Source organism: Aptenodytes forsteri, unplaced genomic scaffold (genome assembly GCF_000699145.1).
Source record: "Aptenodytes forsteri isolate BGI_AS27 unplaced genomic scaffold, ASM69914v1 Scaffold756, whole genome shotgun sequence".
Taxonomy (NCBI): domain Eukaryota; kingdom Metazoa; phylum Chordata; class Aves; order Sphenisciformes; family Spheniscidae; genus Aptenodytes; species Aptenodytes forsteri.
The window spans coordinates 92077-116760 of record NW_008795376.1 but is presented as its reverse complement, the minus strand read 5'-3'; the positions used below and the strand labels follow the sequence as shown (position 1 = coordinate 116760).

Here is a 24684-nt window from a genome sequence, read left to right as displayed (position 1 = left end):
AAATTACCAAAACATTAGGCATATTTTTTGTTGAATTTTCTAAAATTTTCTGGTCGAAAAAATAGCACCTGACAGAGCTCAGAGAAAACAAAACTAACCCAAGCCACTTCATTTAAAAAGATTTAATTTTGAAACTGCATTTCAATTCAAACATTAAATGTTTGAATTGAAATAATTTCTCTACATCCCCCTGCCCCCAAATAATCATCAGAGATGCTAAAAATGCATAGTTCTGCTCACCATCTCCAGGATTCACAGTCAGTTCATGGGTGTCTGCTAATATAATGCCTCCCTTGGCCATCACCTGTGTGACAGAGAAACCTTCCTGTAATTGTTGCTACCGGTGTTGAAGGGAAGGAGAATGAACATTCACTGCGTTAACTGTAGACTGTGAGTATGAACAGCACTGCCAGCTGTGAGCAAAACCAAGAAGATACTAAGCAAGTGCCAGACGGGAATTTACTGTGTCTTTGGAGACATAAATATTCACTCCTAGGAGGACCAATGTTTCCTCATTGGTCAGACCTGGCTTCCCTTTTGTACATATTGTATATATAGATCAGGTTCAAATGCACTTTGCCTCTGAGCAGCCATAAGTTTGTGGGTCATATGCACATTTCTAACAATTTGGAACAGATTGATGATCAGAAGTTCTCCTTGCTCCACTCTCAGTTGCATTGTGAAACAGTCTAGAGAAAAATTAAATCAGGATTAGTTTCATAACTCACACAGAGTAGGAACAGAAGAGCACAGGCTGTAAATAAGAAGAGCTTGAATAAGGTACCTGAAGTCAGGCAGTAAGCAACAGCCTGAATGCTAGCTATAATTTCCTCATTTCTAGAAGAAGTTTCCTTTTATATGCCTTTTATACAATTACTTTCCATGTAGGATATCTATTCCATAGCACCATATTTTAATTTCAAGATGTGGGATCCACACCTATAAAAATGTAAGTTCCCTCACTGTTTGCTTACCTGCTGTATGCATATACTTAAGAATAAGTTTCCCAGGCTACCGGGATAAACAGGAATCTTATGCTTCAGTTTATTGTTAGCAGTCTTGAAAATAAGGACATGGACACCTCTGCCACAGGTTTCTATTCTCTTTTTTGTAATCTAGTCTAAGTCCCCCTCATGTTCTGCATAATCCATCAGAACAGGAGTGTCTGTTCCACTGATTTCTTCTGGCTCTCCAAGGCTACTCTCATCTCTTCTGCTAGTGTCGCTGAATGGGAAGACCAGAAAAACAAATTTAGGGGGAAAGAAGTTCTATTTGAATATTAATCTGATTATCCCTGTTCTCCCAAGCGAAACTGATAGATCATTGTTCAGTCACAGTTGAATTAGTCTCTCTTCTCTGCCCCCCCCCAAATGAATCCATTCATGGTTCTCAATGCCAGCATGTTATAGTCTGTTCCAGTTACTGTGGTATCCCAAACTTTCCACCGTTGCCCGATATATGACCTAAGCTCTAAGTTTATTGGGCTTTTCTGGTGCTATAGTTAGAGGTGTTGCTGTAGTTTCAGTGGTCAGATGACTACCAAAGGACAAAACTGAGTAGGAGACTGCCTTTCTCCTCATCTTTCATCTTCTTGTTGCAGGATGCTGGTTTCTGAGCTGTGACCATATATGAACCAGAATCTGGAATGGGGAAAACTGGGGGTGGAGTATTATGAAATGAGAGTCTTGGATGGCTGCACCCAAGACAATGGTCTCTCCATCAATATTGTGTCTCTCTTCTGTTCTTAATAAAACATGTACGCCCTACCCATGTCTGCACACAGAAGACAACATGAGAAACATTATGGAAATGTGTTTAAATCCCACTGCCGCAAGCCACACTTTCAGTTTCAAACTCTCTCTATCATTACTGGCTAAGGACTGACCACATAGCAGTGCTATGGTTGCTCATCATGGAAGGTAGCTATATGTGCCACAGTGCTCTCTGTGGCCATAGATCAAAGTAACCACAAATAATTCTTACCAAATAGTAAATGACAATTTTCTTCTGCTCTCCTATGGCCTCTGATGTGAAGATATAGTGCACCTGGATCTCCGTGGGGGAGCCACAACTTAACATCTCAGGCTTTGGCTCAATTTTGAGGAAACTCTTACTGGGGGAGTAAAACCGACTTATTCTACGCATGGCATGCTCATATGAAGGTGTGATCCAGTCGCTGTCATAACAGTTCAGTTCAGTTTTATGATCAGCCTGATAAAGAAGAATAAAAAATTCACAGCTGACCAAAACCAGGTAACAAGTCACATGAAAGTCCACAGAAAAACTCTGGGTATGTTCTATATTTCCCACTCTTAGAAGAAGGTGGAGAACATGCACAGGAGACACAGAGAAGAGAGGTGACGTGCCAAGAAACTTGATTTATCTTCCAATCGGCAGAAAGACTGATAACCCATGGATAGATATTTCCCCTACTGATCAGAAAGACAGAGGCTTACCCCAGTCCCTCTGCCCTGTGTCTGCCACTCACTTGGATTTCCAGGGAGGCTTGTGTGAAGGTGGTAGTGTCTATGGAAAACCAGGATTGTCCCTGCTCATCTGTAGTGTAATTCCCTTTGTATCTGTCTCCATCCACAGAAATCATGATGGTTTCATTGGCGATTGGAGCATCAGTGCCATCTACCAGCTTCACCTAACAGAGCAAAAACAAACTTCAGGTTTTAGACTAGAAACAGAAAACAATTCCCAAGTCTTAAAGCCTCTTCTCCCTTTTCCTCCTTGCCAGGCAGGATGTTTCTTGAGGAGAAGAACAAAAGACGTGAATGTGGAAATGTGTGGGGTAAGTCCTGAGTTGTCTGAGGCAGCAACTGAGAAAATTCTCAGCAAAACAATCTGATCGGCCTAGGGAAATTATCTGTCAGAGCCCTAAGTTCCTCAGTAGGTTTTAATTCCGCTGGCCAGCTTCACATGGGACCTCCACCACATACCATCTGCCTCTTGGTTCAGGAACTCTAAGTTCAAGCTTGTGCCTTGCCCCAGTCCTTGACTAAAGCTACATTGGAGGTAGACCTACACCCAGCTCTTTCTCCTGCTATTCCCATCTGGTTAACTGGACTTCCTTGGTTGAGCTCAGCCCTGACTCATCACCTCACATTGTCTGGTGATTGCTGGACTGTTGGTGGAACCTGTTACTGTCACCACCCCTGCTTTGTTCAGTCTGGTTGGGTACTGTGGGACTGTGCCCTTGTTGATGAGGTCACTACGCCTACCTGTGTTGTGGTCACCCTTTGCACCTGGATAATGTTCCCACACTTGCTGCTCCCTGATGTTATTCTCATGTGTCAGAACAACGGGCCTTCTATTCTGTACTGGGCTGACTGCCAGGAGGTTCAGGGCCATGTGTCTGTTAGAGTGCCCCAACAGACAGTAATTCGTCTGCCTGTGCAAAGGCAGAGGAATATGGACCATGTCATCTGCACACTGCTATTCCATCTGATGGGATTGTGCACTTGTGAGTTTGCTATGCCATTCATTGTCCAGGGTCTCAGAAGTTACCTACCCTCCCAAAGAGTGGGATCCCTGGTCTGTACTGAGAGTCCAGCAGGTCAAAGCTGATTTTACTCATGACGGATGTGATTCCACAGGAGCCTGTTCCAGTCATCTCTATTCCTGAGAGAGAGCACAGTAAAGAGGGATTATTAATGAATGGCAGCATTTCTAGACATGTCACTCCACTTTCCTCATCTTTGCCAGGCCCTCCTGTTATGGCCTGCCATCACTTTGCCATGTCCATGTGATACATACCTGTGCCATCTTCTGTGATCTTGCCTTGTACCTCAATGCTCATCTCATATCCCCTGCGCTGGAGCTGAAATATCTTGGTCCTTACTACACCAGAAACACACCCACGGGCGTCTGCCTAAGCAGGGAATTGGAAAGAAAATTGGAATTCTGTGAAAAAAATTTGGTGCCTTGTGGGACAGGAATAGATACCCCAAACCCAACATGCTTAACTTCTGTCATGAAATCCCAGCCTTATGTTCTAGGGTTGTCTCCAAGACCACAACTTGTTTACAGCCTGTTTCCTAGTGTTTCATTCACACATTTTCTGTGCTCTGTGAGGTACTTGACACTCAGTTCTCCAAGGCACGCACTGGTTTCCTTGTTAAATCTCTCCTACCTTAGTTCTGTTTTTCTTCCTGTTTCTTCTGTTGTCTTCACTCTTTTCCTTGTTGCCCTTTCTCCTTTCTCCTGTGCTTGACCCATACACAATACCGCCTTCTTGTTTTCTCCTCATCTTTGCTCTTTACTCCCTGCCAGCCCCTCCCACAGTTACAAAATTCTTTCACAAATTCTTTTCTCAGTTTAGGGATCAATAGCAGGGACCTCACAGCTGCTAACTGGAGATTTGTCACTAGTTTCAATAGGGTCAGGATTTCAGCTGTGGGGTTTTCTTCATCAGTTCTGTTTCCAGTTTAATGACCCACCTCTTAAGAATGCCTACCTCTGAGGACATCTGCTTTTCCCCAGACAGAGTGCTATCTCTGATGTCCTACTATCTCCCAACAGTCACAGATTTGGCCTCCTTTAGACAACATTGCCCATTACCCGTAAGAAAGACCCCTACATTTTAATCTTGGAACTCACCTGCCTAGTGAATTCTTCACACACGGCTTCTGCTTCTTTTCCGTAACAACTTGAAGCAGAATGGGAAAATTTCCGGCACACTTGGACATTCACCAAACCAGGAACAGGTTTCCCATAGGTGTACCTATAATCATAAAGTGTTAAACAATATATTAGATGATGAGACAATCAGTCAGAGAGTCACACTCAGACACATCTCCTTAAAGACCTCTGTGGATGACTTCCCAATATTTCTTCTTAAAGGCTGACTAATCTCATATTTTAATCATTCTAGTGATTACGTTTCCATCATTTCCATGGTGAGATTCTTCCATCATCCATTAAAACCTCTTCTAGGTGGGAGGTCTCTGCAGGAATGCAGTAAAAGATTGTCTGTAGAAAATTATTTCAGCCGGGCATGTCCTTGTATCACAAACTCCTGAGGGTTCAATGAAGAAGTAGAAAGGCAACCAGGGGCTCAGGAGGAGCAATTTATGAGTTAAAAATGAGAACGCTGGGTTTGCACCACCTGTTTAAGTGATGTCTGATCTGACATCTCTGAGTATTTGAGGTTCAGGATTGGCAGAGAAGCTCTAACTGAAAAAATGTAAAGACAGAAAGAGAAAATATGCAGTAAACTGGGAGGAGAGAGCTGCAGACTGGTTTGGCATCATCTTTTAAGGAACATAGAGAAGACCCTTCACTTTGACTGTTCAGGCCAAGTAGCAGGCTCAGGTTTGATTGGGTGGAACAAGCCTGCACTAGATGTATGGGAAAAGTATGAAAAGCCTTCCCTAGCTCTCTTTCAGTCCTCAGCAGAAAGGAGGAGTGAAGGTTGAGGGAGAGATTTACTCCAGCTCTGTGACTCACAGACCGCAGACGGACACTGGAAGCTCCACATCCTTAATGGTGATCATTTTGGGCAACTTCACCAGGACCTCGTACTTGGGCAGCACTAGATGGGAGAGAGAAAGTCCGATATGAGAAGAGTGAAGGAGAGCTGTGTACTACACAGCAACCCAAACACAGAGCCAGGATCATCTTAATACGTAGCATCACCTCTCTGTGGTCTGCAGTACAGCTCTGCTACCCCTTCCCTAGGTTCTCTCAGCCTTCACCACCACTTTGGGTTTAAAGGGAATTTAAGGAGGGTTGTAGTGCTTACCTTCCCTCATTTGCAGCACATGCTCATGTGATCCCATTGGCACCAGACAGCTGTGTGGATCCCTTACATATGCCCATTCAGAAGGACACACTGGCCCTGTGTGTTGTGTTCCATATTTCACAATACATAATTTGCAACTAAAACTTGGAGTAGCACATTCACCACCTGTGTCATTGACCACATTGAAACGGCTCGAACGATTGATTCTCTCTGTCTGTTTCTTACTGTTCTGGAGATCCCAAGCTGCTGTTAGGCTCACTAATATGTAGCATGTGAAACTGTCCTGCGTGTCCAGAAGTTCTAGGGAATCCAGTCACAGACTCTCAGGTCTATATTTTCAAGTGGACGAGGCAGCAACAAGGCCTGATATAAAGGGTGCCAAGTAAAAGGCATATTTTGCTCCTGAGTATTAAGTTACATCCCTCTTCCCATATTGCATCCTTGCAACCCTAAGCCCCCAACTACTCAAGCCCAGGACTGGACTGAAGCATGTAATGGCCTGCTTCCAGGTGATGCACCTGCGGTTTTTTTCATAGTGCAAGAAAATAAGAGCAGGGAGGGTGCACACCCAGACCCAGGAACTAGAAAGCAACCCTGGGTTATACAGTTTAGACATAGATTTGCCTCTAGGATGGGAGGCAAAGCTCAATGTTTCAACCCCAGGGCACATTTCCTCAAAAGTCTGTAAGAGAACTAGCAACAGGGGAGATTCATGGGAATAAGACTAAAGAACAAATAAAAGAAAGATGAGTTTAGTGTGAGGTTAAGAAAGGGACATACATAAATCTTTGATTTTGGGGCGCATTCGGAATGATCTTTGTGGGAGGAGGCACAGCCCATCTGTCACCATGGCAGGCTGAAGCCTATAACCTGGTTTCTGTTGAAATTATTCACCATGTTCATACTAGCCACCATGCCTGACTTTGAACCAAATAAGTCAGCTCCCATGGACTCCAATGACAATATTCTTCAGGTCTGCACGCTGCGTATTCCAGAAACAGCAGGTTCTGAGCAATGCACTGGGTCATTTGGGCTCCATGTACAGCCAGGGGGAGCCCGGGAGTGTGGAACACAGGCCAGGCAGCCTCCTCAAATGCACACAGCCTAGCCAGAGTACACGTCTACAAACACCTGAGAAGTTTTATTACAGAACTGGGGGTTAGAGTGCTCCCTGGGCCAGCACATTTCTCCTTAGTCTCTACTACCAGACTGTTTGCATCTGCTTGTAACATTTGTGGAGTGTTCTTCAAACTAAAGTTTTCTACCAAACATATTTTCTAAGCTTTTGCAGAAACAAGGAAGAAGAGGAAAAAGAGAGAGGACTACAAGTGGAGAAATGGAACCGATGCAGATGAGGCAAAACAGGGTCACCAAAATATTGTCATGTCTTACTCTGTATCTAGTGCTACTTGCAACAAGCTGCTGGACTGAAAAGCATCTAAACCAATGTCAGCTGAAATTGGTGCCCCAAGCCATGCACAGGAAGCCTGTCAGACCCTGTACTCCCAAGAGCACTACGAGCAAACACAAGCTCAGGCAGGTTGCAGAGATGCCATAAAGTGAGCAACCCCCTCTGACACTCAGCACCTTCTGGGTCAGCCCCTCTGAACCCCATTGCCTATGTGTTCAGTCCCTCCCTTCTCCATGCCATTCCCAGGAAATCCCAAATCGAGACGTCACAGTAAAAGGCATTGCTGTCAGCCCCACTTGCAGCCCATACCTCCTCTCCTTACCGTATTCCTCCACGCTGAAGGAGTGCTCCACATTGGATGAGAAGCTCTTCTGCACAACTATTTTGTAGGAGCCTTGGATGGGGTCCGACGTGAGGGGAAAGGAGAGCTGTGTAAGGCCAGTCTCTAGTTCTACCCCTTGCCATTGGTACACACGGTTCCTCTGGGGATCCTGCAGGAGAGGATAACTCAAGGTTACAAGACAGTACAGGAGGCTCCTAGGGACAGAGCAGTGGAGTGCCCAGTATATATACATTCCAGCTGGGAAATGCCTAACTGTAATTATTCAATAATCTGTGAGGATCTGTGAGCACTTACCTGTCAATTCTGCATAACTAGCATGCAGGAAAGCTTTTTAACCCTGGAGGTCCTATGTTGTCTTCTTCTCAGCTCTACCTGCACGCTTACGAAGGATGGGGCCAGGAAGCTGGGAAAGACAGACTGGCAAGGTAACAAGACAAAGAGATGGATCACAGGAGTAAGTGGAGCACAGGGAGAAAGGAGGGAAGTTTCAGTCTCCTTCACTTGCTACACAGCCTGCTAAAATTTTTTTTCCATGCCTGGAATAGAGACTGTCTGAGTACCAGTGCATAATCTGCTGAGGAATGAGACAGGAACAGAGGAAAGTATATCCCACATATGTGCATCCAGCTGAGAGCTCTCCCTTCTTGTCTCTCCCAGCTCCTAATGCTGGAGCTGAAATCTCATCTCTACTACAGCTGAGTATCACTCATTGTGAACTGACTATCAATAGGCTGTGCTCCAAATTAATCAGCTCAGCTCCAAATTTCCTGTAGAAGTCACTGAGCCAATGCAGTGGTGCTGCGTAGTTTGATGCACCCTTTCCAGGCTCCTCAGCAGGATGGTTAATGTTCACAGTCTTTCATTTTCTGCCTGCTCTTTGCATTGTACCTTGGCTGTCACCAAAAGTCTATTTACTCTAGATAGGTACGTGACTCAAGGTATGTGACTGTGTGCATTTACTTCACTGAGATCTTATCTCAGGGCTTAGGGAAAAGGGGATGTGAATGACATCCCCCAGTTGGAGGTCACCAGTCAGGGAGCAGAAGAGGGGGCCTTCTTCCCAAGAAGCACCCCAGGAGGAAGGCACAGTCAGTAAAACGCATCCCATGGCTCTGACCAAATCCTCTTAATCATCATGTTTCAACCCTGCTGAGAAGCTCACCACTTATTGTGAGGGACACCAACGGGCTTCCTTGGAAGAGGAATTCAAGAAAATGTTTACAGCTGGGCTTGTGAACTTGTTGCCATTTCTATGATGTATTTATAGGGAAGACCTGAAAGTCAGTTTGTTTGTTTTTCCTCAGAAAGGTTTTTTTTTTAAATTACAGAAGCAATAGGTCAGGATAATAGTTCAGAAATAATAGGCTCATACTAACTTTTGCCTTTGTGGCTGACTGCGATCAGTTAGTGACATTAAGGGTATGGACTGATAAACATTTATTTCCTTAGCACCGCTGACTTTAAGCTGTCACCTTTCTACACTCCTGCCACCCTTCCCTTTGGGCCAGTCCAAATTTCATGCAAGCATGTGATAAACTGCACTGGCAGATCTGATCTGGCCAAAAAAATACCCTAGAGAAAAATGGTGAATTTGCTGCCAGATGAGTTCCCCACTCCACACGACTGCCTCGTAGACATCTGTGAAAGCCAAAGGGTGGTACTGGACTGAGAAGGAGCATTGAATAAGGGAGAGGTGATGGTGGGGATAGAGGACAAGGCCTACATAAGCTGGCTTAAACAGAACGGACAAACACCATGCCTCACAGGCTGGAGCTGAAAACACAGGATGGCCTTCCTAGTGATTTAAAATTGAAGCCTTTCATGGTACTGACACAAAAAATGTCATGAAATTATTCAGCTTGTTAGGCAAAGGCATATGGGATTTCTGGAGGCAGTGAAAAGGATTTATTTCTTCTTGCTCCTTTCATGAAATTCCTGTACTCAGTCAAGTAACATCTCATTGAAAGGGAAGGGACCTGTTCTACAACCCCATGGGAGAGCCTCAGCAGAAGGTAGTTCTGAGATGCTCTCCTCCACGTGCTGTCCCACACCACACACTCTCTTCTCCAAATATTCACAGACCGTCAGTGGCCCACCAGCTCTGCAGCTCTGTTCTGGAAGTTTGCTGAGGGGAAGAGAGAGTGACAGCACTCTGACAGCAGGGCAAAAAAGAGCAGCATAGCCTGTTTCTGGCCCACCTTCTGCTCCCTTGTTGTGACCACACCTCCAGCTCTAGAGACAGACGGTGCAGAATGGAGACAGCAACCCCAAGCAGTAAGGAGCAATGACAGGACTGACTTACATAGGACCCATAATCACACAAACCAGCTTAAGATTTGTGCACGCTGATTTCAGCACTGTTTGTGCTGCTATCATGGCTTCAGGGTCCATTGCTGGGTCCTTCCCATCTTTTCCACTAGAAGATGTCCCAGATAATAATTGTAAATTCTGGTTTCTCAGCTGAAAAAGCGAGTACTTGAATCACTGACAGAAACATCCTTCCTATTAAATTTTGTCTGCCACTGAAGTTCAACTATTTAAAAAAAAACAGACAAAAAGGGCATGCTTGGGAAGATTGGGGATGTCTACTTACATAATTTTGTTTCTTAAGTTTTGCTAGTTTGTTTAATGCAGTTCTGTGGTTTCAACCACACTTGGCAGACAGAAAATCTTAATTCTGATTGGGAAGAGGAATAAGCCATTCTGATATGACCTCTAGGCAAGTGTAATTCTGTTCACAGCATGGCTTGCACTGATTAACTATTTTGTTCCTACAGCACATTCCCCAGTCAAAGAACTATTGTCGGAACTTATTTTGATCTCAACTACTCAGCCTTCCTTTACACAAAGGAAAAAGGTCACGCAACAATGTTTTTTCCCTTGCACCTCAGCCTGAAAACACCACTGCTGGAGACTACTACCTCTGTGCCTGCACATTCTGCTGAAATAATAGACATGTAGTTATCCACTCACCTGAACATAGACAAATGGAAACTGTGGGGAAAGAACAAAGGAAAATCAGCATTAGAAATATTAGTCACATATGGACGGAAGTAATTTCCAGATTTGGACTGAAGGGCAGAAGAACAACCTTCTAAGAAGTCCTTTGGGTTCTTCTTTTTCTGTACTTGCTCTGTTTCCTTATTTCTGGATGGTTAAGGGAATCTTTTCTTTAATATTTTAGAGCCCCAACCTTTTGTCTTACCAAAGTATGAAAATGTGATGAAGTAAGAGTTTTCAAAGAACTTGTCTGCATGAGGAACTGATTGCCAAATAAGCTAAAAGGTGGACTTACAACCCTGCCCAGTTCCTTAAAACCAAGTCCTTGTCATGCTGCTCTCTCTGCCTCTAAGCATGTAGTTGCATCCACTGCCAGAAACGCCTGCACATCTGTCACTATCAATGGAAACTTGTCCCACCCATTTTTTCAGTAATGAGATCCCTGCCTACATGCCTAGCCACATACATTCCTTTGCAAATCTGGTTTTAAACACCTATATCCCTTTGAAAAAGGGGATATGTTTCTCAGTCAATAGAGACAGGTGGAGTGTGTCCCAGGACAGGATATGGAATGGGTCAAAGATGGCGTGAGTAAGAAAGGATCATATGCTTTAAATGCTTCATGTGTGCAACATATGCTTCAGTGGTTCTGGATGATGACAGTAATGGTGTTAATTGGGAATTAAGCTTCCTGGTTAACAACAAAGAATTATGGCTCTACCTTCTCATTCAGCGGGTAGAAGTCTTTGTCCAGAGAGACGATCCGAAACAGAACTGAAGGGTGTAACGGAAAAGAAGGAAATTCCACTGTTAAATTTGTAGCCATTACCAGGAAATGTCAGTGTTTCAATAATTTATAACTCAGATTTATTCCACGGATCAACAGGCTCTGAACTGAGATCTCTAAGTTACGGATGCAATCACTTCAGGCTCTTTCTTTTGCAGATGGTGAGAGGCAGATAAATTTAGAAGGATAATCAGGTCTTGGCTGAACTGAATTGTCCCTTGGGAGTGTCTGTCCTGCTTTGTTGATTCAGGTGCAGCCAAGGGAGACTATGCTTTGAAGTCATCCCAGATTCGTGCCTCTAGTTGAGTGGAATGAATCTGAGCCTGTGACTACATCTGGCTGAGATGCTGTGCCTGGAGGATGGAGAATAGGAATGATGAAGGTACCACATGCCCTAGATCTCAGCTGACAGAAATAATTTACTGAGCGCTTTAACTCCCCCCATGATGAAGTCTGAAAACTTTAATAAAAGTATGGGGCCTCTGAGGAATGAAGCCTGTAAGATTTTCTGCTGAATCTGAGCCTGTGACTACATCTGGCTGAGATGCTGTGCCTGGAGGATGGAGAATAGGAATGATGAAGGTACCACATGCCCTAGATCTCAGCTGACAGAAATAATTTACTGAGCGCTTTAACTCCCCCCATGATGAAGTCTGAAAACTTTAATAAAAGTATGGGGCCTCTGAGGAATGAAGCCTGTAAGATTTTCTGCTGTCAGAGTCAACACCAACCCAATTCCCCGTGTACCTGTCTGTCCTGGCTTGTAGATGGGTTTGTCTCTCTGGACGAAGACCAAGCTCTCAGAATTCTTGACCAGCACCGGCTTGCGGCCTGAAATGCAGACAGAAATAATTTACTGAGCGCTTTAACTCCCCCCATGATGAAGTCTGAAAACTTTAATAAAAGTATGGGGCCTCTGAGGAATGAAGCCTGTAAGATTTTCTGCTGTCAGAGTCAACACCAACCCAATTCCCCGTACCTGTCTGTCCTGGCTTGTAGATGGGTTTGTCTGTCTGGACGAAGACCAAGCTCTCAGAATTCTTGACCAGCACCGGCTTGCGGCTCCTGAACTGCAGTGTCGCCCCCTTCACCATCACAGTGAGAAATGCCACTGATGTGCTATTGGATTTTGGAAGCTAAGGAAAATGAAGAGGATAACTACTTTACTGATTCACCCCATTGCACTAAGCCTTTGAAGGACGGAGTATTAGTTAGGTCCAAAAGTTCCCTAAAGGGACACCAAAAACTCAGTGCTGGAAGCAAGAGAAAAACATGATTTTCTGATATGAACTTGGAGGGCTTGTCTCTGTCTCAAGAAAAATCTTCTTTTTCCTTCAGGAATTGTTGCAATGATAGATCTCCATTTCCTTGAGTTTTCTCCATGCCGCTTCTTCCTCTGCTTCCAATACTGGAAGCCTTTTCCCTTCCTTCATTTATACACTTTCCTGAGAGAAATATTGAATCTGATCTTGTCCCATCCTATGATTTATCAAAATGGAAATCAACCCAGATTCATTATTTAGGGGGTGAGACCAGTTACTTATGTTACTTACCAACCAGCCTTCTGCAGGAAACAATCATGAATAAGCTCTAGAAGGAGCCAAATGACCTCATGGACCCCATTGACCATTCCCCAGCTTCTACAGTTCTCCTTCCACTTTGCTATTTTTCCTCTGAGGCTTACACAGACCAAACAAACATGGGGTATGTTCTCAGTCAAAGTTCTAGGATGAAGGATCCCAAAAGAGTTCTCTAAGCCCTGCATGCACAGAAATATCATGTGGGACACAGAATTTGATAATGGTGGAAAATTATTCCTCATAAGGATACTACAGTCAATTTTCCACATCAAATTCAGTTTTTGTTTGGCTTAGCTTAGAAGTCTCTGATTGCAATGTGTCTTATTTCTCATTTCTGGACTGTTTAGATCTACTACGCCACATCAATAAACACAGGGGATCAGCCCACAAGGATGAGATACTCACAGAGAAAGGGATGCAGGTGAACACGTCCTTCTCTGACACCACGTCATCGATCAAGCTCCTGTTTTCCCCTTGATACTCGAGTGTGGCACTCAGTGTCACAGACTCATTCAGGTGGGTCAGCTGAACACAGACTTTCTCAGGAGAATCAGTGTGTATCAGAAAAGGCAGTAGCACCATATACTGCCTAGGAAGAGAGGGAAGCAAGAATCAGAAGGATCAGAAATGTGAACCAGTTTTAAGGAAACAGTATTAAGTGAAAGGAAATTAACAAATCAGCATGCCTCATCCATTACTACCCCTGTGAATTGCAGTGCATATACACATAAGCATTCATTTTATTTTGGGTTTATACATATTAAACTGCCTAACTAATTAGCCTAAAAGCAGGAAAATGCTTGCAGTGGAAGGAACAATTTCTATGCTAATAGAGAGTCCTTTACAAAAGATGTTTTGTTCTGCTTCACAGCAGGGAGTAAAGACGGTGTGAAAGGTTCCAGGCTGTTAATTGATTTTTGTATATCCCACAATCTCCTATTGAGACTCAAAGGCATTAGCTAAAAAAGGTTGAAAATTCAGCAGTTTTAGGGTTGAAAAAACCACCCACTTGTCTGGCCGCTCCTGTCTTTGCCTATCCAGGTTTCCAAATCTTTCTCATGCTGAGCAAAAATGTGAGTGCTTGCAGTTTGGGACCTTATTAAGATGAGCACACAAAGGATTTCAGAGAGTAGTGGTTTATTGCAACACAAGTGTACTTGCATCTTCAAAGAGCTTTTGACAAAGGTCCCTCACAAAAGACCCTTAAACTAAACTGCCACCCAATAAAAGGGATCATTTTACTAATTTTTTACTAATAAATAAAATTATTAATTCTGACGTGGATTAATTGGTTAAAAGATAGGACACAAAGGGTAGGAACCAGTGAAAATCTCCTGAGTCTGTGTTGGGACCCCTGTTGTTCAGTACACTTCTAAATGATCTGGGAAGTACGATTTTCTGGTAATTGTCCAGGGTAAGAAAATACCTAAAACTGACTTGCATATTTGTGGAAAACTTCTGTCATATGGTGGGACTGTGTAGCAAAAATGGCAAATGACCTGTTCATAAAGATCATGTTGTTCATAAATCAATAGAGGAAGAAAAAATTACCCCAACAGTATATATGCTGTCGTGTATATGCTGTGTCACGAAGTGGGCTATTACCATTCAGACATGAGCGCTGTTGATCACTCTTGGAAAATTCTCATTCAGTGAAAAGTAACAAATGGATTGTAGGGAAGTGTTCAGAAAGTAACAGAGGACAAATCAGAACACATCGTTTTGCCATTGTATAATTGCAAGGAACTTCCACATCTCACATATGGCATGCTGGTTTGCTCCCTTTTAAAAAATGGATTTAGCAGAAAAGATTCAGTGAAAAATGGCAGAGGTGATCTGAAATCTGGAATAATTTCTGTTGGAGGAGACACTACATAGATTAGGACTCTTCAGCCTGGAAAAAGGCATGACAGAAAGCTATAAAGACATGACGTGCATGAAACAAAGTATGGTTTGTTCATCACCTGTGATGACGCGTGTACTAAACGACACCAGGTGAACACATTAAGCAGCTGTCTCAGAAAAAATAGAAGGAAGTAGAAACTTTGTCACTAATGTACAAAATTAAACTGAGGAACTTAATGCTACCAGACGCTGTAAAGTCCAAATGTTCTGTTCTGGTATGGCCATCTTGTGGCTCTTGAGCCTTCTGGTGCTCTCAAGCAGTCCAAGAAGGGCACATACACCCAGGCTGCATCAGGTGATAGACAGCAGCCGACTGTCCTTCCCTGGGTAAGGAACAAAAGGAGCCAGCAGGTGCCACTGAGTTGGATAATTAGGGCCTTACCTGCGTGTCCAGCCAAGTGCAGGCCCCTAAAAGAAGCTGTCACCCCCCACCTGCCAGTAACTCTCCGAGGCATATAGTATCTGCCCTATGGCACCAGCTACATAAAATTTGGTATGAGGCTCATAAGGGCAAGAAGATCAGCTACTCCTGATATGAAGGTTATAAAAAATGTCCTGGGTAAATTCATTGCCCAGAAATGGCTAGAAAACAGAGCGGCACAGGTGTAATCCCTGCCACGATAAGACCTTGAACCTCTGATAGAAGCTCCATAAGGCTATAGCAGATGGGAAACTCATTTCCACAGTACTTGCCTTGCTCCTCTATTCTGTCCCTCAGTACCTACAACTGGCCACCAACACAGACAGAATACAGAGCTAATGTAGTCCCCTGGTCTGATGCTGGACCATTTTTATGGACCTCGTATTCCTTTTTCCCTGTGCACATTCAAGCTATCCAGACGCAGCAGCAGCAGGTTCTGGTGGCAATTCAGTCTGCAGGGTATATTAACCACTGTATGCATAGCAGGAAACCTGTGGTCAGGACTGCTCATAGCACTTTTCCATGGGCCCTCCACTGGAGAAGGCTAATGTGCACCTTGCCAGATGGTGCCAGCCCTGGGAGAGAGATAGCTGGGCCTCTCCAGAGCTACATTTTTGCCTGGGCTCTGAGCCTTTGGGAAGTCCTAAAGCTACTGTGGAGGCAATGGGACCCAGGCAGTACCTCCATTTCCCTCACCACCAGACAACGCGATAAAGTGGGGTGAGGAGCCAGCTGGCAACTCTGGCCAGTGCGTGCTGCTGCAGAAGCAGTGAAAAGAGGGAGCTCCAGCCACCCAGGGGGTGACTTACAGCTTGTGACTATCTGCTCGCTCCAGCGCTCCCCTTCCTCCACAGCCTTCTCACCACAGCTTCACGCCGTGCCTGCTTCCCCTAATCTCATTTCCCCTGCCCCCTGTCAGTGGCATTGGCAATCTGACTGTAACGTCCAGTCTGCTGAAGGGACAGTGTGACCTAGTTCGTGGGGAATTTGGCCTCATTCCTCTTCCTGTTCACTGTTCTGCTGAAATTTTGGCCAACATGCAGAACTTCCCTCTACACTGGCTTGCCTGCCTTTGAAACAAGGATATGAAATACGCTGTTTATAGACCTCCCTTTAGCTGTTTTGTGATGTGTTGGTGAAAAGAGCTAGATGAATTAAAGTACTATAAGGGCTTTAAATAACTTGGGTCACAAAGTCCATGTATAGACATTCCAGGACAAAAAGCATCTGAGCTGCCGAAAGAGACCTCAGCAGCCTCCCTGCATGCAACAAACTGTTCTGAAAACAGAGGCAGTGACTCTGGCAGAAGGAGGCAACAAGGAGGCATAGGAGACCCTAGAGAAAGTGTCTGAGGCAAAAATGATGAGTTTGTATATATACAGAAGGTAATATTCTAGCTTAAGATGGACTAACGTCTGTGTATTGACTCTCAGCTACTTCCTGGAACAAACACCCAACCAAAGAAGCCAGTGAGTTTCATCAGCTCCATCAGTCCAAATCCACACCTGCCAATTCATGTGCCATCAGGACCTTGCATTTCTGACTACATGTGGTATATTCCCAAGGATGTGCACTGCATTGTAAAGTAGCTGGCATGCACAACCACATATCAGATTAGGAGAATGATACCTCCTACTGAATTTTTCCAGAACAGACCCAGAGCAAGAAAAAAAAATCTTGCTGTCAGTATCTTACAGATTCATAAAATTTTTGGTTGCAAGGGATCTCTGGATGTCTCAAGCCCAGGTTCTCTCCTGGAACAGGACTGTTGCAAAGGACTCCACAGATGGAGTTTCCACCATCTCTCTGGGTCACCTCTTCCAGTGCTGCACTAACTCAGTGAATAAGTTTTTTTCTAGAATATAGTCTGAACCTTAATTTTGTCTCCTGTGCAGCCAGCCACATCTGAAACAGAAATAGCAGCAGCTGCTGCTGCTCAAAGAAGCTATCTCCCTACTTGTGCCCAGGCACAGGAAGCAAGCCTTGGTTGGAAGCTTCATTTTGTCTTCAGTTCAAGGGTGGCTTCCCTTCTGTGTTACGCACAGCATCTGATCTACCCTGCAGCACTTAAACCAGAACCACTACCCTCACACCTACCTAGCAATTCACTGCTCAGACTCCACTGCCTCCCTGCTCCCCAACTGTTTACTGGGTTTCTACCTTAATTCTGTGGATCCCAACTACACCCCTCTCTCCCCCACCTCTATCAGCCCTTCCTCCTTCTCCCCTCCCAAAATGGTGCTCAGGTCAGGGATAAAGAGCAGCATGTTGCTCACAGGAGGGGAGGACTGAGCAGTATGGATTAATTCCCTTTCCCCCTGATCTTGGGCAGGGATGAATTAAGATTACTTAATCTTAATTACTTAATTACCTCAGATTACTGTAGGAGACCAGAGACTTCAGCCTGACTCCAAAGCAGACTTGGCTGGCTGATCAGCCCCAGAAGCACCCAAACAGGGCAGATGAATGGGAGGTTGATGGTACAGTGTGAGTGAAAGGTCTTTCAGTTTGAGCCAGTCACCAGTTCACCTCTGACCACACAGTAAGCGGCAGCAGTAGTACTGTACTTTCTGATACAGCTGCTAGCACTACTGCAGTGCTTGTGGGCATGAAATCTCTGTAGCAAGCATTACGAGACCCACGGTGGTGAGAACTGCAGTTCTGCCAGCACAGCAAGAGGCACAGCGTGTGACAGCAGCCAGGGTCTGAAGAGGGAGGCTGCTCCTGTCCAGACTAGAGGCCCCGGAGCAATCCTCTCTGGTAGGCGAGGCTGGGGTGGGGATGCCAGCCTCCAGTCTGCCCGTGCCATCCCGGGCTGCCCTGCTCCTCGGGGCCCTCAGCAGAGTGGGCGCTGCAGCCATGCTGCTGGTCTGCAGAGCCCTGGGGTGGATGCCCCAGGGGACAGTGCCAGTGCCAGGCTCCGCGACGGAGGAAGAGAATCTAGGTCACAGATCCTCTTTGGGAACAAGTACATCTGATGCTACCAAGGGAAAAAAATGGCTTGAAAGCAACAGGAGAACGGGGAGAAATAACTCACTGACTGAAACAAGGATACTACAGGAAAGGTAAGTACATGGATTCTGGTATCATGCCCACAAAACCCCAGGCACCTGAAGGCTGCAGGAATACACTTAGGCAAAGTTGTTGTGGGGATCCAGGGCTGGGCTAGAGGCAGCTGCAGGGCAGGACTGTGGGCACTGGCAGAGCTGGGGGGCGTCCCAGGGCTGGACAACCAGGGGATTGCAGGGTGGGAGTGGGGAGCACTGGCAGAGCTGTGCAGGAAGCTCAGGGCTTGGCTAGTAGTGCAGGGCAGGAGTGGAAGAAACTGGCACAGCTGTTTGACAGAAAGGAAGAAAACTGAAGGAAAAAAGGAGCACTAAAACCTCCCTCCCCCCCTCCACATGTGTAGCTTACGGTTCTGTGGTGGGAGAGGTATTTCCAGGAAGGAAGAAGAGGAGAAGGAGGAAGATGTTTGGTTTGCTGGGCAGCCTGTCCTTCCCCATGGTGCAGAGCAGGTCGTGGTGAGTCAAGCAGACACCCAGTCTGGTCCGGTGCTGCTGTTTTCCCGCACCTTGTAATTCCCCTCCACTCTCTGCTGGGTCAGCCTCTTTATAACTGCTCTCTGCAAACATCCCAGGGGCTGGAGGAGATAAGGGCTGGGGGCCAGGACCCATCCGGAAACAGGGAGAGGCAGTAAGGAGGAGCTGGAACAGAGGGACAGTATTTGGCCAGAGACTTTCCAAGTGGGGGAAGGGTATTTATTGGGTAGTGGTTATATTAGAAATCTTTGAATGATTCATACCCTGCTTTCTTTAACCCATCAGTAATCCACAGTATTGGGGAAATGAACTGTGTTCAACACAGGGTAATATTCCCTGTGGGCAGCATCCAATCACAGCACTCTGATGTGGGGTGCTGTGATCTTTTAAAGCCAAAAGCCAGGTTTATAGGTATTTTAAGAACAAAAGGAAACCCACAGACAGAAACAGTGCCCATATTATGTTAACAGAATACTGCAGTAGTTTGCTGACACAGTTGCTAACATAGCAACTATGGGTTAGACAATTAATCGGCCAGGAATATAACCCAAAGTGAGGGGGGTTACTGGTCTAGATATGGAAATACGTTCTGTTTCCACTGTGAATATGCACAAGTATTACACAATGCCGTAGAGAGACATCCTTGCCTGCCCAGCATGGTGATCACCTTCCATAATTCGGTGTCACCTGTAGTGCAGATGTTCCAGGTGTTCCAGATAGCCCCTCCTTCCCTTTGCCAGATTCAGATCTGTGCTGCTGTGAGTCACATTTGTAACAAAACTCACTCAGAAATAGTGCTGCTCACTTGACTCGGTCTTCTGCAAACCTCTGGTTGTAGCAGCTTATCCAGAAGTTTAATCTAGTAAGAAAAAAAGTTTGCTAAATTACAGCAGGTCATTGAAATATTCAGTCCAAACTACAAGTACTCCCTGAGAAGCCTAACTAGGAGAGGTGTTTGCACCAGTCCATGGAAAACTGCAAAACTGGAGCTGTAGGGTTGTCAGCGTGCCCTCCAGTGCCTGTACAGTGAAAGGATTTGGTAACACTCTTCATAGAGATTCGTGACCCCTGTGAAGATTTCTGTTGTGTACGAATAACCCAGCAGAGAAAATGCTTCAGCACAAACCACTTTGAATGTGTCTATATGAAGCCACGTTAATGGCAGAGGTTCTCTGTTCTGTGCAAGAGAGCTTATTAGATCACAACAGCATGGGCAGCGCTATTTGCTCTTTGCCTGAAGATTAAGCTTTGAAAAAGAGTGAATGTTAAGACTGAATGTTAGCTATACAGTGTGTCTTGACTCTGATGTAGTAGCCAGAAAACTGCAGGGAAGAGCAGTGCAAAGGACCAGAAGAAATGTATGGGGATGAAAGGAAGTTTAAGAATGGTGTTGGAAAATCAGGCTCAGTCTCTTGTGGAATAAAATTTAACACCTTTTATAAACCACAAAAATTAGGAAAACAGTTGGGAGGCAGCCAGTGTCTGCTGGGGGGAAGTGTTATATAAATGTATTATGGAGAAGGAATGAACACATTACTCACGCAAGCCAAAAGTTTTAACAGATTATCAGTTAGAGATGGAAATACTGATAAAAAAGTGGTTGTATAACTACCAAGTAATAAAAACCATACAGATCTTTCTCCAGAAATGCCCCCTATCGTCTGTCCTCTCATTCCCATCTTCAACTTCTCCAGTAAATAACTCGTGCAAAATAGCAGTTTGCAAAGCAATAGCGTCCTGGGCATTTGTTGGAAAACATGACTCATCCCAAGTTGCCTGTTGTCATTCAGGCTGCTGTAAACTGAAAACAAAAAGAAATCTGAATGGACGCATGCAAAGTACGCTTTAAGGATGAGCATGTAAAACTAAAATTCATAGATCTACAGGGCCATCAAAACCAGCGATTCAATGGAGATCCTATTCACTATTGTCTTCTTCCTTCTACTAACCAGTTTACCATCCACAAGGTATAAAATACCTGCTTCTCAGTCCCCCAGGAACCACTTACCAGCTAATGGCTGGTATACATTACCACCCTAATGCCCACTTTGCTCCACAAGCACTAACCACGCTTTAGCTCAGGCAGTTGGTGCTTCAGCTGGTTCCTCTCTCACAACGCTGGGAACAAGTGGTCTGAACTTGCACTTAGCTCGAAAGCTTTTGGGTGCTTTTTCAGACCCTAAGGAGAGATTGTGTGTCTGAAAGACTGGCTACTTCTTCCAACAAGGCTAGCTGGTCTATTAAAAGATATCACTGCTGAAAAAGGCAGGCAACATCTTTGCCATACGTGGTGATGGCTTCAGTGAACTGGCAGTCATGATTTTAACCACAGGAAAGATATTTCCTCTTATGATAATACTTCATAAGTGTCTGAGGTCACTGCGCACCTGGCAGATCAAGAGACAATCGTACGTATCTAGTACCTTCAGTGACTAGTCCCCATATTAAGCTAGTACAAAACCTAAGTCAATCATTGTACCTAACTGTTGATCACAAAGAGTTTAAATTAGGCCACATCACAGTAAATGGTTGATATAGCCAAAATGCCTAAATCTAATTTCTTGTAATCCTCCAAGCAGAGTGGATTTCTATACTAAATGATAGCAATTAATTTTGGTTCATCCTGCTTGAAAATGAATGATTACATATATTTACTCTCACTTTTAAAGGTAGCACATCTTTTGGCTGTTCCGTAGAAGGTTTTTGAAACTTACTTATTTCCAATGCTAGATTAAAACTATAGCATTATTCTAAGATTTTATTTTGTTCCAAAGAACACTTGGGAAAATTAGCTTAGCCCTAGATAATTCTCAGAGAGGTTACAGTGATATACTGGTAAGTTACATGTGCTGATGCATTGGATTTCCTTTCCAGGTATTATCATATTGAAATGGAGCAAGACACCAGGTCAGTAAGAAACGGATGCCATAGGAGCACTTCCACTTTGCCTGAATGTATCATTATGACTATTTTTTTATTTTCTGGAGCATTTCATTCTCCACAATATTTCCTTCACACATTCCTTTCCACCAGCACTTTAAAATATATTATTTTGAGTTGGATTGACTGATACAAAAGGTGCAATCCATAAGTTAATACAGGCCATCATAAATATTGATGAATTCCAGTTACAGCAAACCTTATTCTGCAAAGTTTCCTATAAGCCATACAGTCTTCACTGCATTGCCTAGCAAAGATGACAGAAAAATGTGGTGTCCTACACCTCCAAGTTTATGACCACTATAGAAAACGTATTTCCCCATGAAAACAAAGTAAGATATTGAGCTGTGCAATTTTAATCACCTTAACCCAATTCTGGTATGTTTTCCTCTGACTTCTTTTCAATTTCTGTTGTTCAGCTTTGTAGACGACTACCAATTATCCACTAACAGAGTGTCTCAGCAGTCACTGCAATTGCAGGAAGAAAAGGTGTCTGTGGGTGGGTGTAAATACCCTTAGTACTATCACAACACTATTGTGTGCAGGAATCCTTGTCTGCCCCAGCAGTCTTAAGCAATTTTGGAACCACTGTCACCAAAGGTAAATAATCCTAAGAAAGACACCTGCTTCTTTACTATGTTCCTGTTCTGCCTCCTCGAGGACTGTAGCACAATGCTCATCCCTCAAAGCCAAACCAAAGCAATAAACTGAACTTCAACCTTTGGCTTTCAAGAAGAGGCAAGTTTTGAAACAAAAAGCTGAGGAAACAGTTCTTGGTAAAACTAGTATCATGCCTAAGGTGGTCCATGCACTTTCACATAAGAACCCCAGTGGAAACCAGCAGCTCTAGCAAAGGAATATCCCTCTTCAGTACCTACATCAGCTTTGCATGGGGACAGGTGAGAAAACAGTCACTGCAAAACCTGAGGCTTAATTTAACAGCTCCAGTTAACAAAATTGTGTTAACTGTTCAGCTAAAGGCAGAAAAAATCCTTTAGGAGAAAAAAGAAAAAAGAATTCAACGTTTCTATTTTAAAGGAAATCCAAATAATTATATTAGTTTCCCGGCCTATGTATCTACAGCAAAGAAACCCAAAGCAATTTATTTCAAATGACAAAAAAGCATTACAAGAAAAAGTATTTGTATAAATTAATAGGAGTAACAGCAATACCCAGAGAGATAAAAAAGGGTTTATTATTGTGTGGGAGACAAAATATTTCACTGGCCGTAATGAAGAGAAGGTCCTCTATCAGAAAACCTCAGACAATACGAACATTATACAAGCTGCAAGATGCAGATAAAGGAAGATACGCAATAAAATGAAACACCATAAAAAGGCTTTATCAGCTAAACTTCAAATTAAACTGAAAATATCAGAGCAAATAAAGATTATCCACTTTAGTGGCCTGTTGAATATCTTAACCTGAGAGAAGGGCCTGGTGGCAGATTAACTGCCTTTCCCAGGCGCGGACAGCTGGGCTGCCAAATATATCTCATATTTCTGTGGTGTCATATGAACAAATGAGTAAATTAAGGCATGCCAAAGACATCAATGAATTACTTTCATTTTAATGCACTTTGTAGATTAAATTGCAAACCACATCGGTAGCTGGGTTTTATAAATTGTCCTGTGACTATATTTTGCATGATGTAAGGCTAGCCCATTTGTAGGGTAAGCCTTATACAAAGTAGGGTTTATCCACCTTTCCCAGCTATATTATAACAAACATCACCTCTATGTATAAACTTTGTTTTGCCTTAAAAGAAACCTATACTGTATGTATAGGCTGCAACCAAGGTTGTTAACCCTCCGGCATGAGAAATCAGCAGTGTGTCTGTCTGATACTCATACTGCACAGTACTCACAGAGTAGGATCCGTTGCTGAAATCCCACTATTAAATCCATTAAAGGTAATTAGTGAATGATATCTAATAATTTTAAAATATATAAACAAGAAACTAGCTGCTTGCATGTTCACAGATGTATTTTGGATATTACAGAGAAATGAAGATAATCTCTGATGTAGTAAAGAATGAAAAGCAATTTTCATTTATACATTTGTATTACTCAGACTATTGCCAAGAAAGGGAAGAGAAAAAGCAAAAGCATTTACAAATGTGTCTGAAAACAGCACTTGGGACAATTAACTATACTCTTTTTGAGTCATATGACTCCTCTTTTCAGATAAAACTTTACCATCTAAAAAGACATACAAAATGCACATAGACTTTGTGTTTAGCTTTGGCTTTAGCTGTGATGTTATTGCCTGGCTCCCCCTCTGCTCAGATGAGGTACAGGCATCTCACGAAGGTCCTTCTGCTGGCCCCGAGGTTGATGTTCAAGGCAAGTGGAATGAAGCTGGACCCAGGCTCTTCTCAGAGGTGCGCAGTGGCAGGAGCAGAGGCAATGGGCCAAGCTGTGTACAGAGAAACGCTGAGCAGATGGAAAGAAAAAATGCTTCCCCTGAGGGTGATGCAAGCAACAACAGAACAGGTGCCCGGAGGTGCCATGGGATAGCCTTCCCCAGAGACCATACAAACTTCATGGCACAAGGCCATAAGCAAGAGCGCCAGTAGAGAAAAAGACTGTACTTACATGGCACAGGCATTTCAAACATTTTTCCCATTTAGATTTGATGTTCATTTAGCTACAAAAAAGTGAAACCCCAAATCACTGCCCTTCTCCGAATGGCTTTGCTAGAAGAAGGCAGCAGAGAGCTGTGGCAATGCCATCTGCCAGATGGACCACACCGTACTTGCCTGGTGCAACACCCGCTTGCTGCGGTGGCTGGGGGAGGGGGGGCATGGCACAGGCATTTCAAACATTTTTCCCATTTAGATTTGATGTTCATTTAGCTACAAAAAAGTGAAACCCCAAATCACTGCCCTTCTCCGAATGGCTTTGCTAGAAGAAGGCAGCAGAGAGCTGTGGCAATGCCATCTGCCAGATGGACCACACCGTACTTGCCTGGTGCAACACCCGCTTGCTGCGGTGGCTGGGCCAGGGG

General features: G+C 44.1%; 1 protein-coding gene across 1 annotated transcript in view; it reads right to left on the bottom strand.

Moving 5' to 3' along the window:
- Positions 1 to 18870, bottom strand: part of LOC103899955 (alpha-2-macroglobulin-like) — a 41765-nt gene extending 22895 nt beyond the window's left edge. Inside the window, exons 1-13 of the mRNA XM_019472407.1 lie at positions 18611 to 18870; positions 13276 to 13459; positions 12270 to 12426; positions 11225 to 11277; positions 10477 to 10497; positions 7483 to 7651; positions 5455 to 5539; positions 4606 to 4729; positions 3763 to 3877; positions 3518 to 3627; positions 2489 to 2650; positions 1984 to 2211; positions 241 to 304 (exon numbers count right to left, since the gene is read on the bottom strand). Coding sequence (XP_019327952.1) covers positions 241 to 304; positions 1984 to 2211; positions 2489 to 2650; positions 3518 to 3627; positions 3763 to 3877; positions 4606 to 4729; positions 5455 to 5539; positions 7483 to 7651; positions 10477 to 10497; positions 11225 to 11277; positions 12270 to 12426; positions 13276 to 13459; positions 18611 to 18870 — 1732 coding nt within the window. The remainder of the gene's footprint in view (positions 1 to 240; positions 305 to 1983; positions 2212 to 2488; positions 2651 to 3517; positions 3628 to 3762; positions 3878 to 4605; positions 4730 to 5454; positions 5540 to 7482; positions 7652 to 10476; positions 10498 to 11224; positions 11278 to 12269; positions 12427 to 13275; positions 13460 to 18610) is intronic.
- Positions 18871 to 24684: the final 5814 nt, after the last annotated feature.